Source organism: Mustela putorius, unplaced genomic scaffold (assembly GCF_011764305.1).
Source record: "Mustela putorius furo isolate JIRA1106 unplaced genomic scaffold, ASM1176430v1.1 tig00000450_pilon_pilon_pilon, whole genome shotgun sequence".
Taxonomy (NCBI): domain Eukaryota; kingdom Metazoa; phylum Chordata; class Mammalia; order Carnivora; family Mustelidae; genus Mustela; species Mustela putorius.
The window spans coordinates 21,032,738-21,045,893 of record NW_025421385.1 but is presented as its reverse complement, the minus strand read 5'-3'; the positions used below and the strand labels follow the sequence as shown (position 1 = coordinate 21,045,893).

The following is a 13,156-nucleotide window of genomic DNA, read 5'->3' as shown; positions in this document are numbered from 1 at the left end:
TGTACAGATTCTGACTTCAAAGAACTTACAGGCTGGAGGGGAACGTAAGTAATAAAAATACTTATTTTACTCTTGTTCCTTTATGGACATTTTCAGAAAGTGCTAGGGGAACTTAGGGGAGATTATTATGGGAGTTGATTATATATATATAAGATCAAGATGAATTGGGCCAGGGAGACAACTAACCAATAGTTGGGCAAAAGTCCTAAGCATGTTGGTTGGTGATTGTAACATTCATTTTTCCTGAGAGCGGAGTTGACGTTGTGCTGTCTTGTCCTAGGTAATCTCCTTTCTCTTCATTGGTCTGATGTCCATGATGATTCCCCTATGTAGGGTCTTTGGGGCCCTCATTGCTGTCTGTCTCATCTTGGGTCTCTTCGATGGATGCTTCATTTCCATTATGGCCCCCATTGCCTTTGAGTTAGTTGGTGCCCAGGACGTTTCTCAAGCAATTGGATTTCTACTTGGATTCATGTCTCTACCCATGACTGTGGGCCCACCTATTGCAGGTAAATATGATGATTCTTCAGTAACTTACTATATGGAAAATACGATTTTTTGGCTGCCGGTCTTTTGCTTTTGTGTGTGCCTTACTGATAACATTTTTAATAAGACCAGCCTTGGATGACGTGTTGAAAAAGTTTGCTGAGGAGTCCCTCTTATCCTTATTGATATATAACACACTCTATAAAATGTTCAATTGTAAGCTTCTGGGCTTTAAGCTTGCACAATGCCTATATTTCATTTATATATGTTTTGGGGAAATGGAAACACAGTTGCTTTTAAAAAAGAGATGAAGAAAAAAAAAAGATGAAGATTCTAAAAGATTGCTAAATATGTATGCTTTGTGTAAGAGATCATATCCCCCCCAGAAATAATTAATGGAAAATAGCATTTAGTGGAAACGACTGAAGTGTCCATCAGTAGATGGATAAACAGAATGTGTGCGGCTATATAATGGGATAGCATTCAGCCATAAAAAGGAAGTATTGTACCAATCAGTACATGCCACCAGGGGTCGAACCTTGTGACCATTATGTGAAGTGAAAGAAGCCAAATACAAAAGGTCACACACTGTCAGATTTTATTTACATGAAATATGCAGAAGAGGTAACTCCATAGAGGCAGAGAGCAAATTGGTGGTTTCCAGGGGCGGGAAGGAAGGGGAATTAGGGACTAACTAACTGCTTAATGGGTATGGCATTTCCTTCTGGTGTGATCAAGATATTTTGGGACTAGATAGAGATGGTGGTTTTACAACATTGTGAATGTGGTAAGTGCCACAGAAATGGTTAATTTTATGTTCTATGAATTTTACCTTTAGAAATCTTCTGAATAGTATAAAGGTGCTTTGTGTTCAATATTACTTGGGTGCCCCTGTGAATTATTAGGTTAGGAATCGATAAAACTAGGATAAAGTTGAATTGTATGTATTGTCATCTGTGTCCGGCCTGTGAGGGGCTCAGTGAAAGCTCACTCTCCGATCCAGAACCACTCATATCTAGCAACTTTGCCAACTGGGAACGTAGTCATGAGTAAGCAAACAATCACTAAAGGTCTCAGTTTCCCTGCAGGAGGACCCCTCCAGCCCTTCCCCTGTCCCCCAGGTAATACATAACTTCCACTATTTTTACATCTCACAAGCTTGGATTTTTAGGATTTCCAAGTCTACAGCAGATTATAAGCAGCACTTTGGTAGGAATGCTGTTTGCAACTAGAAATAACTGAGAACAGACCAGTAACGGGAGATAACCAGAAACTTCCAAAGTAGGCCGATTAGGCGGCTGCTGGCCGCTGAAAGCTCTTGGCTCACCAGGAGGTTCTGAGGGGTCACAGTATTATAGTCAGACATGATAATTAGTGCTCAGGAGGAGGAAAGGTATAGTTATATACAGAATATTCTGATTCAGAAAATAGGAAAATTGTATCTGCATATTGTAACTGTTGTATCTGTATATTATTGTACAATAACATTTCTAATTTCTAATACAATATCTAAAGTTGTATCTGTATATTTTAGGTTTCTGTCTAGAATAAATGTACACTTTTTTAATGTGTCAGTACTTAACTGGACAAATTCTCGGCAGTTTATTTCAAAAAGTCAGATACTCAATTCATTGTGTTCCCTGGACATTTCGGAAAACTGATATTTTATTTTAAAAGCAACAAAAGTTTGGGGCGCCTGGGTGGCTCAGTGGGTTGAGCCTCTGCCTTCGGCTCGGGTCATGATCTCAGGGTCCTGGGATTGAGCCCCGCATCGGGCTCTCTGCTCAGTGGGGAGCCTGCTTCCCTTCCTCTCTCTCTGCCTGCCTCTCTGCCTACTTGTGATCTCTGTCAAATAAATAAATAGAAATCTTTAAAAAAAAAAAGGCAACAAAAGTTTAAAAACACTAAGATAACTTTTAAAATCTGGGTTTTGTGGGGCACATGGCTGGCTCAGTTGGTAGAGCCTGTGAGTCTTGATCTCAGGGTTGGGAGTTTGAGCCCCATTTTGGGTGTAGAGATTACTTAAGAAATAAAATATTTTTTTAAAAAATCTGGATTTTGTTAGAGAAATTAGAAATAAGGAGTATTCTAATGAGAGTTTTCAGAAGCAGGGCCCAAGGATCTATCAGACTGCCAAACGTTTTACTTCCACGTGCTGAAATGTATTTAACAATCTAACTTTTTCATCTTAACTCTCAGATCTATAATTTTCCATGATTTTGAATTCTAATTTTATTTATCTTTTTAAAGATTTTACTTATTTATTTGAGGGAGGGAAAGAGAGAGAGAGAGCATAAGCAGGGGAGCGGGGAGGAGCAGAGGCTGAGGAAGGAGATTCCTCGCTGAGCCAGGATCCCGACGTGGGGCTTGATCTTGGGACCATAGGATCATGACCTGAGCCAAAGGCAGATGCTTAACTGACAGAGCCACTGAGGCGCCCCTTGAATTTTTTTTTTTTAAGATTTTATTTATTTATTTGACAGACAGTGATCACAAGTAGGCAGAGAAGCAGGCAGAGAGAGAGGAGGTAGCAGGCTCCCCGCTGAGCAGAGAGCCTGATGTGGGGCTTGATCCCAGGACCCTGAGACCATGACCTGAGCCAAAGGCAGAGGCTTAACCCACTGAGCCACCCAGGTGCCCCACACCCCTTGGATCTTAATTTTAAATAGCTTTATGTTATTTCATAAGCAAGTAGGCCCAAGAAAGTTTGCAATACAGACATTGTGGGATATGTGTGTATGAGAGAAGTTTCAGGCTGGTGGTTTATCCACCTTCCCCTGAAATAAGGACCATTCCTGGGCCGCAGTACCCCAAAGGCCTCGGAACGGTTTTGAAAAAGCCAAAGCTTGGTTACAAATATTTTTTTCCATGTAATATCTTGGTACACAAATCCAAAGACCTGTAGTCTGTGGCAAGATTAAAGATCTAAGGTCTTTTCCTTTCTCGTATCAGAAAAGGTTTATACTTCAGACCCATTTCCCAAGAAATGTATGACTGATCTGAGACTCCTAGGAGCCACCCTTGTTCTCTCTCAGTGACAGTTTTTTCCCTTCCCAGGGTTACTTCGTGACAAGCTGGGCTCCTATGATGTGGCATTCTACCTCTCTGGAATCCCTCCCCTTATTGGAGGTGCTGTCCTTTGTTTTATCCCCTGGATCCATAGTAAGAAGCAAAGAGAGATTGATAAAACCACTGGAGGAGAAAAGATGGAGAAAATGTTGGAGAATCAGAACTCTCTGCTGTCAAGCTCATCTGGAATCTTTAAGAAAGAATCTGACTCTGTTATTTAATGTCTTACATACCTCCACCAGACTGAACTTGCTTTCAGAAGTTTAAGCAAGTTTTCCTTTTATATAAATTGCAAATTTCTTATTTTTTTAATTACATACTAGGAATAGCACAATAATGAGGAGCTAGAACCCTTATTACTACAAGAACCATTTTCTGCCACTGAATAGCTAGCTGTCTGGTATTTCCATGAGTGTGGGGGCAGAGACTCTGGTATATGAAAACTTACTTCGGAAAGTCAAATATTGTGAGCATTGATGCTATCTCAGTAAAAAGCAACTCTGGAAACTGTGAATGCTAATAAGCTTGTACAAATATTTAAAAATACCTCAAGCTATAGTGAAAGGGTTGCAATTTGGTTAGGACTGGAAATATTGTCAATTGTCTCACGTGATGTTTTTAATTCCGGTATCTCTGTTTTAATTTCTTCTGCTACTGGGAAACTTTTTACAAGATTGAAGCCTGGATTCTAGGTAATGTCAGATTTCCCTAAACCTCAAGTCTGTGTTAAAGCTGCTTGCCTGCTGTTAAATAAGATCTGAAATTAAGTTATTCCGCCTTTTCCGGTGTCCAGGGAGCTTCCAGGAGCAGACGGTAGCACCGTGTTCAGATTCGTGCACGACACAGAAGGGATCCTGGTCATAAGGGCAGAGCAATTCGGGAGGCAGGCATTTCTTCCTCCTCCATTTGTTCCCTTTCGGTTTGCAGTGTGTTTTACTCAAGTAGCCAGAAACCCCCAAATTTCTGAACTTGTTTCAAGTGTAACAATAAAGTGAAATAGAATGAATGAAAGAGATTCTGACCATTTCACATAGAATTTTTCTGACTTTGGGATTTCTTAGCACTAGGATGTGACATTTCCACAGAGTCTTACTGAGCATGTTATCAAGTTGGCAGTTTCAGGTACAAATGGGGGAAAAAATATTTGTATTCATGCAGAAAATATTTCTGATAGAAATAGTTGCTCAAATTCATTTATAAAATTAATAGGTCTTGAAAGATTAAAAGCACTTAGAGAATTTCTGTATTTCCAAAACTTTCTGGCAAAATTTGCACTCGTTGGTATTTATCCCAGCACACTCCCCATTAACATTCCCAGATTTTTACTATTTATGCAAAGACACTTGCATAAATGTATTATTTTTAATATTTAATTTTAATTTTAAAGGTTTTTTAAAATTTTAAATTATTTAAATTTAATTTTTAATTTTAATATTTAAAAGTATTAATGTTTTAAAGACCTAAAATTAAAACCAAAGTCATGCCATGACCTATACTCATCTACAAAAATAAAACTCATTTACAAAAAATAGGAATACTTTCCTCATCCTCAGTGTTTCTTATTTATGTCTTTGAAAGTTAATATGCAAAGTATATTTAAGTCCTAAGTATAAATGTGTATTAGAGCTTCCTCAAATGTAGCTTGTTAACTTGGGAAGAATGCTGTCTTTTCTAAAGCACCTCCAGGATCCATCTGTTTTGAACTTCTCTGTAAGGACAGTAACTTAATCTCTTCTCTCTCTACTTTTTCTTCTAGCATCTAATCTTTCTTTGTCTTTAGCTGTAACCTGAAGAACATATGGATTTGTAGTTGTGGATGGGGGTCGGGGGGGCAGGCCACATAAGGGGCTAGAGGGAAGTGAGGTGGTTAATAAAACAGCTAGAAAACCCAGAAGTTCAAAGTAGGAATGCTAAATGTGCAATTTATTTTTAATAGGATTTTAAATGATTGTTGATTTTTTCATATTAGGAAACTTGGTAATTTGTCTTTTGGAAGGTTATGTCGCTTAAAAAACAACTATATTTTGACCGTTCTGCCCTTTCATATTCTTATTTTAAGTTTTTAGAAAATGTCTTAGGGGGCATCTGGGTGGCTCAGTTAGTTAAGTGACAAATCTTGATTTCATCTCAGGGTCATGAATTCAAGCCCCGCATCAGGCTCCGTGCTGGGTGTGGAGTCTGCTTGAGATTTTCTCTCTCCCTCTGCCCCTTGTCACCCAAGCACCCATGCTCTTTAAAAAAAAAAGAAAAGAAAAGAAAAAGAAAAAAAGGCTTAGAAATGACAATATATTATTGGGTTCTTTATTTATTCATGCCTAGTTATATAAAAATGTGCTTCCTCATTATTATCAGTGCTTTTGAGATCAGAAAAACCTACGACTAAGACCAATCATCAGACCTGCCATTATAAAAAAATTTTTTTAATAGTTTTAGCATAGACTCCTAAGACTTATCCCTATCCCTGCCAATTTTACAGAAAGAATTCTAAAAGAGAAAATTAATTCGGTAGAGACCTCCAAAATTTTTCCCTTTCAAAATTTGACTGATTTTAGAAAGGAAAAAAAAAGTAATAATCTAAAACTCAAAGGTTAGGGTCCATAACAAAAGAGCAAAGTGGGGCGCCTGGATGGCTCGGTTGGTTAAGCCTCGGACTCTTGATCTCAGCTCAGGTAGTGATCTCTCAGGGTTGTGAGTAGTAATGTGGAACCTACTTTAAAAAAAAAAAAGCGAAGTAGCTCAAGTATTTATAGTAAAACTTAGATTTCAGAATATTGTGTTCATGTATAAAATTACACATATGCAGTTTTCAGTCAGATGGAATGAATTAAACAGTCCTATGACACTGAAAAATCTCTCCTATAATAGACTGTTATGGAGAGTTCTTTGCTATAATAACATAAAGTTAAAAAGTATAAAAGATGCTAAATCCTATAAAATTATATTTCATAACATGTTTGGTACAAAAAGCTCTAGAAGTCTGAAGTTCTGGAAGTTCTGCAAACTTAGAAATGAAAAATACTAATATTCATAAGGATTTGTGTTTTAGAACAAGAAACGTTACCCTAATCTTTTCCAAGTAAATCCTTTTTAATTTCTGAACAGTGTTACCTTTATTGCAATAGAGTGACCTGGTGGGCCTAAATGTTTTTGTTCAATCCATGCAATTGAGAGGAAAACAGTAGAGTCAGAACTCTGCTTTCTATCTCATCATCCTAATTCTCAGAGAGCATCAACAAATGCTCACATTCAGAAGGTTCTAGCATTTGAGGCCAACGATATAAGGGGAGCAATTATTCCTCCTTATAGAGACTCTGAATCAGATACTATTGTAACAGACAACCATGGATCTCCCAGAAACATTTCAGTTAAAGCAGTAGATATCTTGGTATCCATCCATTTCAGTAATAATAAACCCCCTAGATTGATACTTTACTCAAAATTTATAAATTTCTTTGATCACAGTTGCAATCCTTTGTCTGCAGTCCTACTAAGAGACTTGTAATGTCCACTCGAGGTTGCACAGGCTTGCATTAGGCTTCAAATTCTAGTCAGAAACAGAAGCAGGACTTCATTTGTACTTCCGGATCCACAGTACTTTTTTATATGTGTTTGCAGAAGATCCCGTGGGCTCTGCCCAAGTATGAAGCAAACCGTTACTCTGTTAGCTTCAACTTTCTACACTATTTTAAAAAAATTATTAACATATAATGTATTGCTTGCTTCATGGGTACAGGTCTGTGAGTCATCAGCCTTACACACTTCACAGCGCTCCCCATAGCCCATCCCCTCCCCGACGTCCATCACCCTTCCCTCCCCTCCAGCAACCCTAGTTTGTTTCCTGAAATTACGAGTAATCTCTTACGGTTTGTCTCCCTCCCCCATCCCATCCTGTTTCATTTTTTTCCCTCCCTTCCCTCCATGACCCCCCGTCCTGCCTCTCAAATTCCTCCTATCAGAGAAATCTTATGATAATTGTCTTTCTCTGACTTATTTCACTCAGCGTAATACCTTCTAGTTCCATCCACATCATTGCAAATGGCAAGATTTTTGTGGGTTTTGACGGCTACATAGTATTCCTTAAAGTAAATGTACAATTAGTTGTAAAGTAAACACAGGTTTGTTTTTACTTCTGGTAATTCTAATCCTTTTAACTGCCCTGAAGAATATTTTAATTTTTACCTTTGTTATTTATAAACTACTTTATGTCCGGGTGACTGTTGCTGTTAAATCAAGAGAAAACTGAATAGAAAATGCAGTGAACAGGGGCAGGCCACGTCCAGCGTGGGTGGCACCGATGGGGTTTCCTGGTAGTGCACTTTCTGGTTCTTTCTTACACTCTGCTTGCTCTTCCTGTTCTTTCTCATCATTCTTTTTCTCTTTACTTCCCCCGTCCTTCAAAAACCTGCTGAGGAGTTCATTAACCTCCCTGCTTAGTTCTACTGGCTGCTTAGCAGCCCTACTTACTGGTACCTATGGCTTCAGAGAATGGAAGCCCATGCCACATCATGTAACCTGGTGAACGGCTTGCTCTCAGCCTTGAACTTCGAGTTCTATGGGTCTACACTGAAAACATTAATTATGTGATTAAAATCTGGGAAGGAAGTTCAGATGATAGCATCTTTTGTGCTAATATCAAGAACTTTACTTATATGTTTAAAGTAATGCTTGCAGAGAAAAGACTGTCAAATTCTTAACATGAGAATTTTCAGAGGACATACTTTTTTATTTTGATTTTTCATATTCTGTTAAAGTTTTGCTAGATCTTAGCCCGAGAGCATGTTGTGGAGGATGCTTTGGAACGTAGCGTGCCCCTCACATGTGATTCCTAATGAATCTGTGTTAGACTTTATGGTGAATGGTGTTAGAGTAAACTCCCAGAGTCTAGAGACACAAGTGGAAAGGAGAAGTTAATTAGCTCCAATTAAAAAATATGTTAACAATTTAAGTTTTAAACTCCTTAGGAAATTTCAAACACCAAAATCTTCATTGTTGCTGGCATAAACATTAAGGAGCAATTCTTGTGTTAGGCTGCAAATTGTTGCTTTTGCCAATGTGTGAAAAGGAGAAGGAAGTGAAGTGTTCTTATTTTACATTTTATATTCTTTGAAGGGCAAGTAGTATCTTAGCTAAGAGAAAAGAATCGTCATAGTTTAACTCTTAAAAACAAAATCTTACCTTGTTACTAAAACAGAACAAGTGGGCCATTTGTAACGGTGATGTGGAGTAGGGTGGAGTAAGAACACAGCAGAGAAGGCAGCCTGGCCACTCTACTTGACTGACAATCATTAATTCTGCTCGGGTTACACTCACTGATTTTTGTTGATTCTTAGGGGTAATCTGGAGCTGAGTTTGAGCATGGTTCCTGGGGCAAAGATTAACAAGGTGGAGAGCAACAACAGACAGCTCATGGGCTCACTGTACTTTTATAATCGCAGCCCTTTTTAGCAGTTTATTTATTGGCAGACACTAATGCTTTGTTTTATAAATACGCTATAGAGTGATAGGAGTGATAGGTTACAGTCTCAGAAATAAAGGGCCAAATGCCCAGAGCAAATGTGAAACCCGAAGACAACAATCACAATTCCTAACCTTACGTAAATGTGGACTTAACCAGATGACTTTAGATGACTCCTCTCGAGACAAAGATCCATGCAACAATTCATTGCCACATCTTTGAGTCACTCAAAGAAACCCTGAAACTTGGGATCTAGGTTACTTAGCTTGGCCTTTTAAAAATTACCAATTTGTCAATAATAAACACTAATCATCTTGATCTCTGTACCTTCAAGGAGCTCTCCCACGGTACTGTTGTCGTGACATACAATATAGGAGGCTACCTCATTCACAAAATAGAAGATTTCAATTTTTTGTTAGTGTGTTAGATATTGGGAATGAAATAAAACCTAAATACTTGACCATGACAGGCCACCTACCTCAGCTTTCAGAGTCCAACTAAAAGCCCAGCTTAATCGAGTCGTGCTTAATCAGAAAGGCGATAGTAGTGACTCTGAGATTAAAAGGCAAGGGAGTGCAAGGTAGACAGGGGCCAAACTACCAGTAAAACTTCTTAAGTACTTTGTTCTGAGAAGTGGATATAAGAGGAACAAAAAAGGAGTCTTGACGAATGTGGCCTGTGGGTAATGGGAAACGGGAAAACTGAAGAAATTTATGACCTAGATAAAAATATGAACACTTACTGAAATGTTTCACCAATGGCTTTTCAAACTACAGTGGCAGCTTAACAAAGTCTTATTTTCATTTGTGTTTTCTTTGGCATAGAAATGGGTAATCGCTGACAACAGATTACATGCTTGTGCCTTAACCATATAACTTACATCTTACATTCCTGCAGGAGGCACCCCTTTCCTAGCGGAACAGGGACCGTGGCAATGAACTTTTGTCTCATTGGAGTTTTTAAAAAAAATGCTGTCGTTGAGTGTGGCAGTAGTGTAGGAGCTAACCCACAAATTCCCAGTCTAATCGAAGATGTTTCTGGCCTTTCAGTATGAGTGATGGAAGAAGAGTATTTTGGAGTTGAACGTCACTAACCATGTGTGTGGTAGGAACTATCAGTATAAAATAACTTTCAGAAATCTAATGAAATCTGTGACACAATTTTGGAGCCCCTGGTACGTGACTTTTATTCTTTACTAAATAATACTTTTTAGTATCTGTCCATTTTTAGAAGCGTGCATTTGTTAAATATGTTAAGTGTGGGTAAGCACACAAAGCCTTTTCTGTGAGGATCCTCCCTAAATGTAGTCTTCTGTAGTATACTCTAATATACTAGAAGGTTAATGGGTCACAGTATCTTTCATAATTCAGTCTATATTGGAGGAGTACTTCAGGGACTAAGGGCTTCATGAGTGCTATTTTTTGAACCCCACGCAATTAAGCAGACTATATATTTGGTGCCTTTCTTTCCTACCAAAGAAAAATTAGGTTAAAATTGGTGCTAAAGGTCATGTTCGTTTCAAAATTATTTTTTCTTAAAAAAAAAATATATATATGTATATATAGATATATCTCACAACAGGAAATGTGTAGGTCCAGCAATATTATGCATGTTATATTCTGTATATACAGCTAAAGAAAAAAACCTCACCTAAAAAGCAATTGAGTTCCGATATCTACGTAGAGGTATATAATTTTCATTAACGTGTAAGTCTTTAAAGCACAAAACTGAAAAGAAAATGATCACCAAATGAAAACTTAGTAATGAATATACCCTGAAGGTAATAACTTGGAGGAAAAAGTCCCATACAATGTTATATATCCATTAAAACATAAAAATAAAATAGTTAAAATAACATAAAAGTTAAAAACTCCCTTGTCAATGTTTCTAGCACAAAGTTAGCTACTCAAAGTAGTCTTTAACTCTGAGGGTGTATAGAAAATAGTTTTATATATATTTTATTGTATATATATATATATATATTTACATGTTATAAAATACCTTTCTAATGAGCTTGTTAAAGTGGATACTTTAAGCTATTTTTCAGGCTAAAATTAGAGTTAGGGGAGTCATCAGTCTTAAAACTTGGATAATGAGTTACATAAAACAAATTCTCACCGAAAGTGTCATTGTTCATCTTTCAGATTTAACATAAAGACTTAAATTAGGGCGCCTGGGTGGCTCAGTGGGTTAAGCCGCTGCCTTCGGCTCAGGTCATGATCTCGGGGTCCTGGGATCAAGTCCCATGTCGGGCTCTCTGCTCAGTGGGGAGCCTGCTTCCCTCTATCTCCCTCTCTGCCTGCCTCTCCGTCTGCTTGTGATCTCTCTCTGTCAAATAAATAAATAACATCTTTAAAAAAAAAAAAGACTTAAATTAGTAAAGAGTACATGTGGGTCACTGTGAGCAAATCTCAGACCTATGATTTATTCCACGTTTTTAGTATCGTGGTTGTAGCCGACAAGATGACACCCACCTAAAATACCCCATGGGTCTCTGAGTCCTAAGGTCTTGTGAGTGGGATTCTGATGAAGTGAGTAAAACAGGTTTTTATTTAATCCTGCTTTTATAGACAGCCTTAACTCTAGGAGGATTTTATAAATATAAATTAGAAAATGATACACTCTAGGAAATGAGGAAAATCATACATTTAGAACTTACCAGAGCATACGGGATTCTCCGTGAACTAATAATAACTCCTAACTACTGTTAGCTGGGGTTATGTGTGGAAGGGAGAATGGGAGCTTGCTCTGTACACTGTACAGTGAGATGAAATATCCCTTTACTAACATCTGGATTGACTTAATTTATGTGGTTTGAGAACTGTAAGATTCCAAAGGCACTGTGCTGTAACGCTTGATAAATTTGCGTTTTGTCAGCTTGTTCTCCTACCAGTTTCTTTCAGCCTGGAAATGGTAGCTACAACAAACAGAACCCTACAGTATTAAGAGAGAGCGTGGATATTTTAAGTATCTCTTCATATAATGTGACATTTTTCATGTCAACTTATTTGAATGTTTATCTGAAAGGCAATTTCAAATTATGTGCATATTTTCAAAGTTAGAAAAACATGCTATATCTTAGACATCAAAATCAAATTATGCCAAGTGCACGCTGTACACCGCGGTGTGGCTCTGCTTCCCTGCCTACACAGGATGCCATTTTTGGTACAATAGTTGCTTAAATAGAGATCACGATGTGAAGTAATTATGCAGGGTTTGATCAGTATGCAGCGTTTTAGTACTTGCCTTTAAAAAATGTTTTTTTTTCTTTTCGAAGAGTGTAATTTATAATTGGTTTTTTATAATGTGCAATTTCATATAGATAACCAAAACCTTTTTAATGGAAAGAGCTTTGTAATCATTTGGAGAATAAAATCATTTTACTGTGGAACAATGTGGTATTCTCAGTAAATACAATTAAAAAGTGTTAGCAAATTTCTGTAAGGCTTCGTGATTATATTTATGGGATTCCCTGGGGAGATGAGGAACGAAAAATTACTGAAGTGAAAGAAACCGACTCTGTTGAATGAAAGAAAAACCAGCTGTGTGCCTTTTAAGCTGCACACATGTATTCCAAATGTGCTCGGGTATCGTTACCTCTGCTGGGCGGGTGACGGGGAGAGAAAGGATCCCAAAGCATGGGAGAGTCCAAAAACGATTTCTATCTGAAACTCTTTTTTTATAGATTGAGTTACATTACTGTTTTGCTTATACTGATTAAATTTATTGCATTCAGCTGTTACTTGGGACCTCCAACTCCCTGACAGTTTCAGGGGATGATCAAGAAGCGGGCTGGAATTTGGGTAGATACCCACTGCGAGAAAACGGACTCCGCAGTCAGAGGATGTTTATTATTGGATGTGCCCTGACCACGGAGCAAATCATCATTTTCACTGAATGTTGCTAAAGAGATCTTACACATTAAACTCAAGAATATGGAATTGTGCTATATCATTTATCCCAATAGTTATTCATTTATTTTTAAAAAGATTTTATTTATTTGAAAGAGAGGATGAGTGGAGGTGGGAGGGGCAGTGCAGAGGCAGAGGGAGAAACAGGCTCCTGGCCAAACAGAGAACCCCATATGGGGTTCGATCCCAGGACTCTGGGATCATAACCCGAGCTGAAGGCAGACGCTTAGCCACC

The 13,156-nt window shown here is 38.0% G+C and overlaps 1 protein-coding gene and 1 long non-coding RNA gene across 2 annotated transcripts in view; one reads left to right on the top strand and one right to left on the bottom strand.

Moving 5' to 3' along the window:
* Positions 1 to 5,696, top strand: part of SLC16A10 (solute carrier family 16 member 10) — a 121,461-nt gene extending 115,765 nt beyond the window's left edge. Inside the window, exons 5-6 of the mRNA XM_004753594.3 lie at positions 281 to 509; positions 3,544 to 5,696. Coding sequence (XP_004753651.2) covers positions 281 to 509; positions 3,544 to 3,776 — 462 coding nt within the window. The 3' untranslated portion in view covers positions 3,777 to 5,696. The remainder of the gene's footprint in view (positions 1 to 280; positions 510 to 3,543) is intronic.
* Positions 1 to 13,156, bottom strand: part of LOC123392122 — a 32,901-nt gene that overhangs the window by 6,644 nt on the left and 13,101 nt on the right. The window lies entirely within an intron of this gene.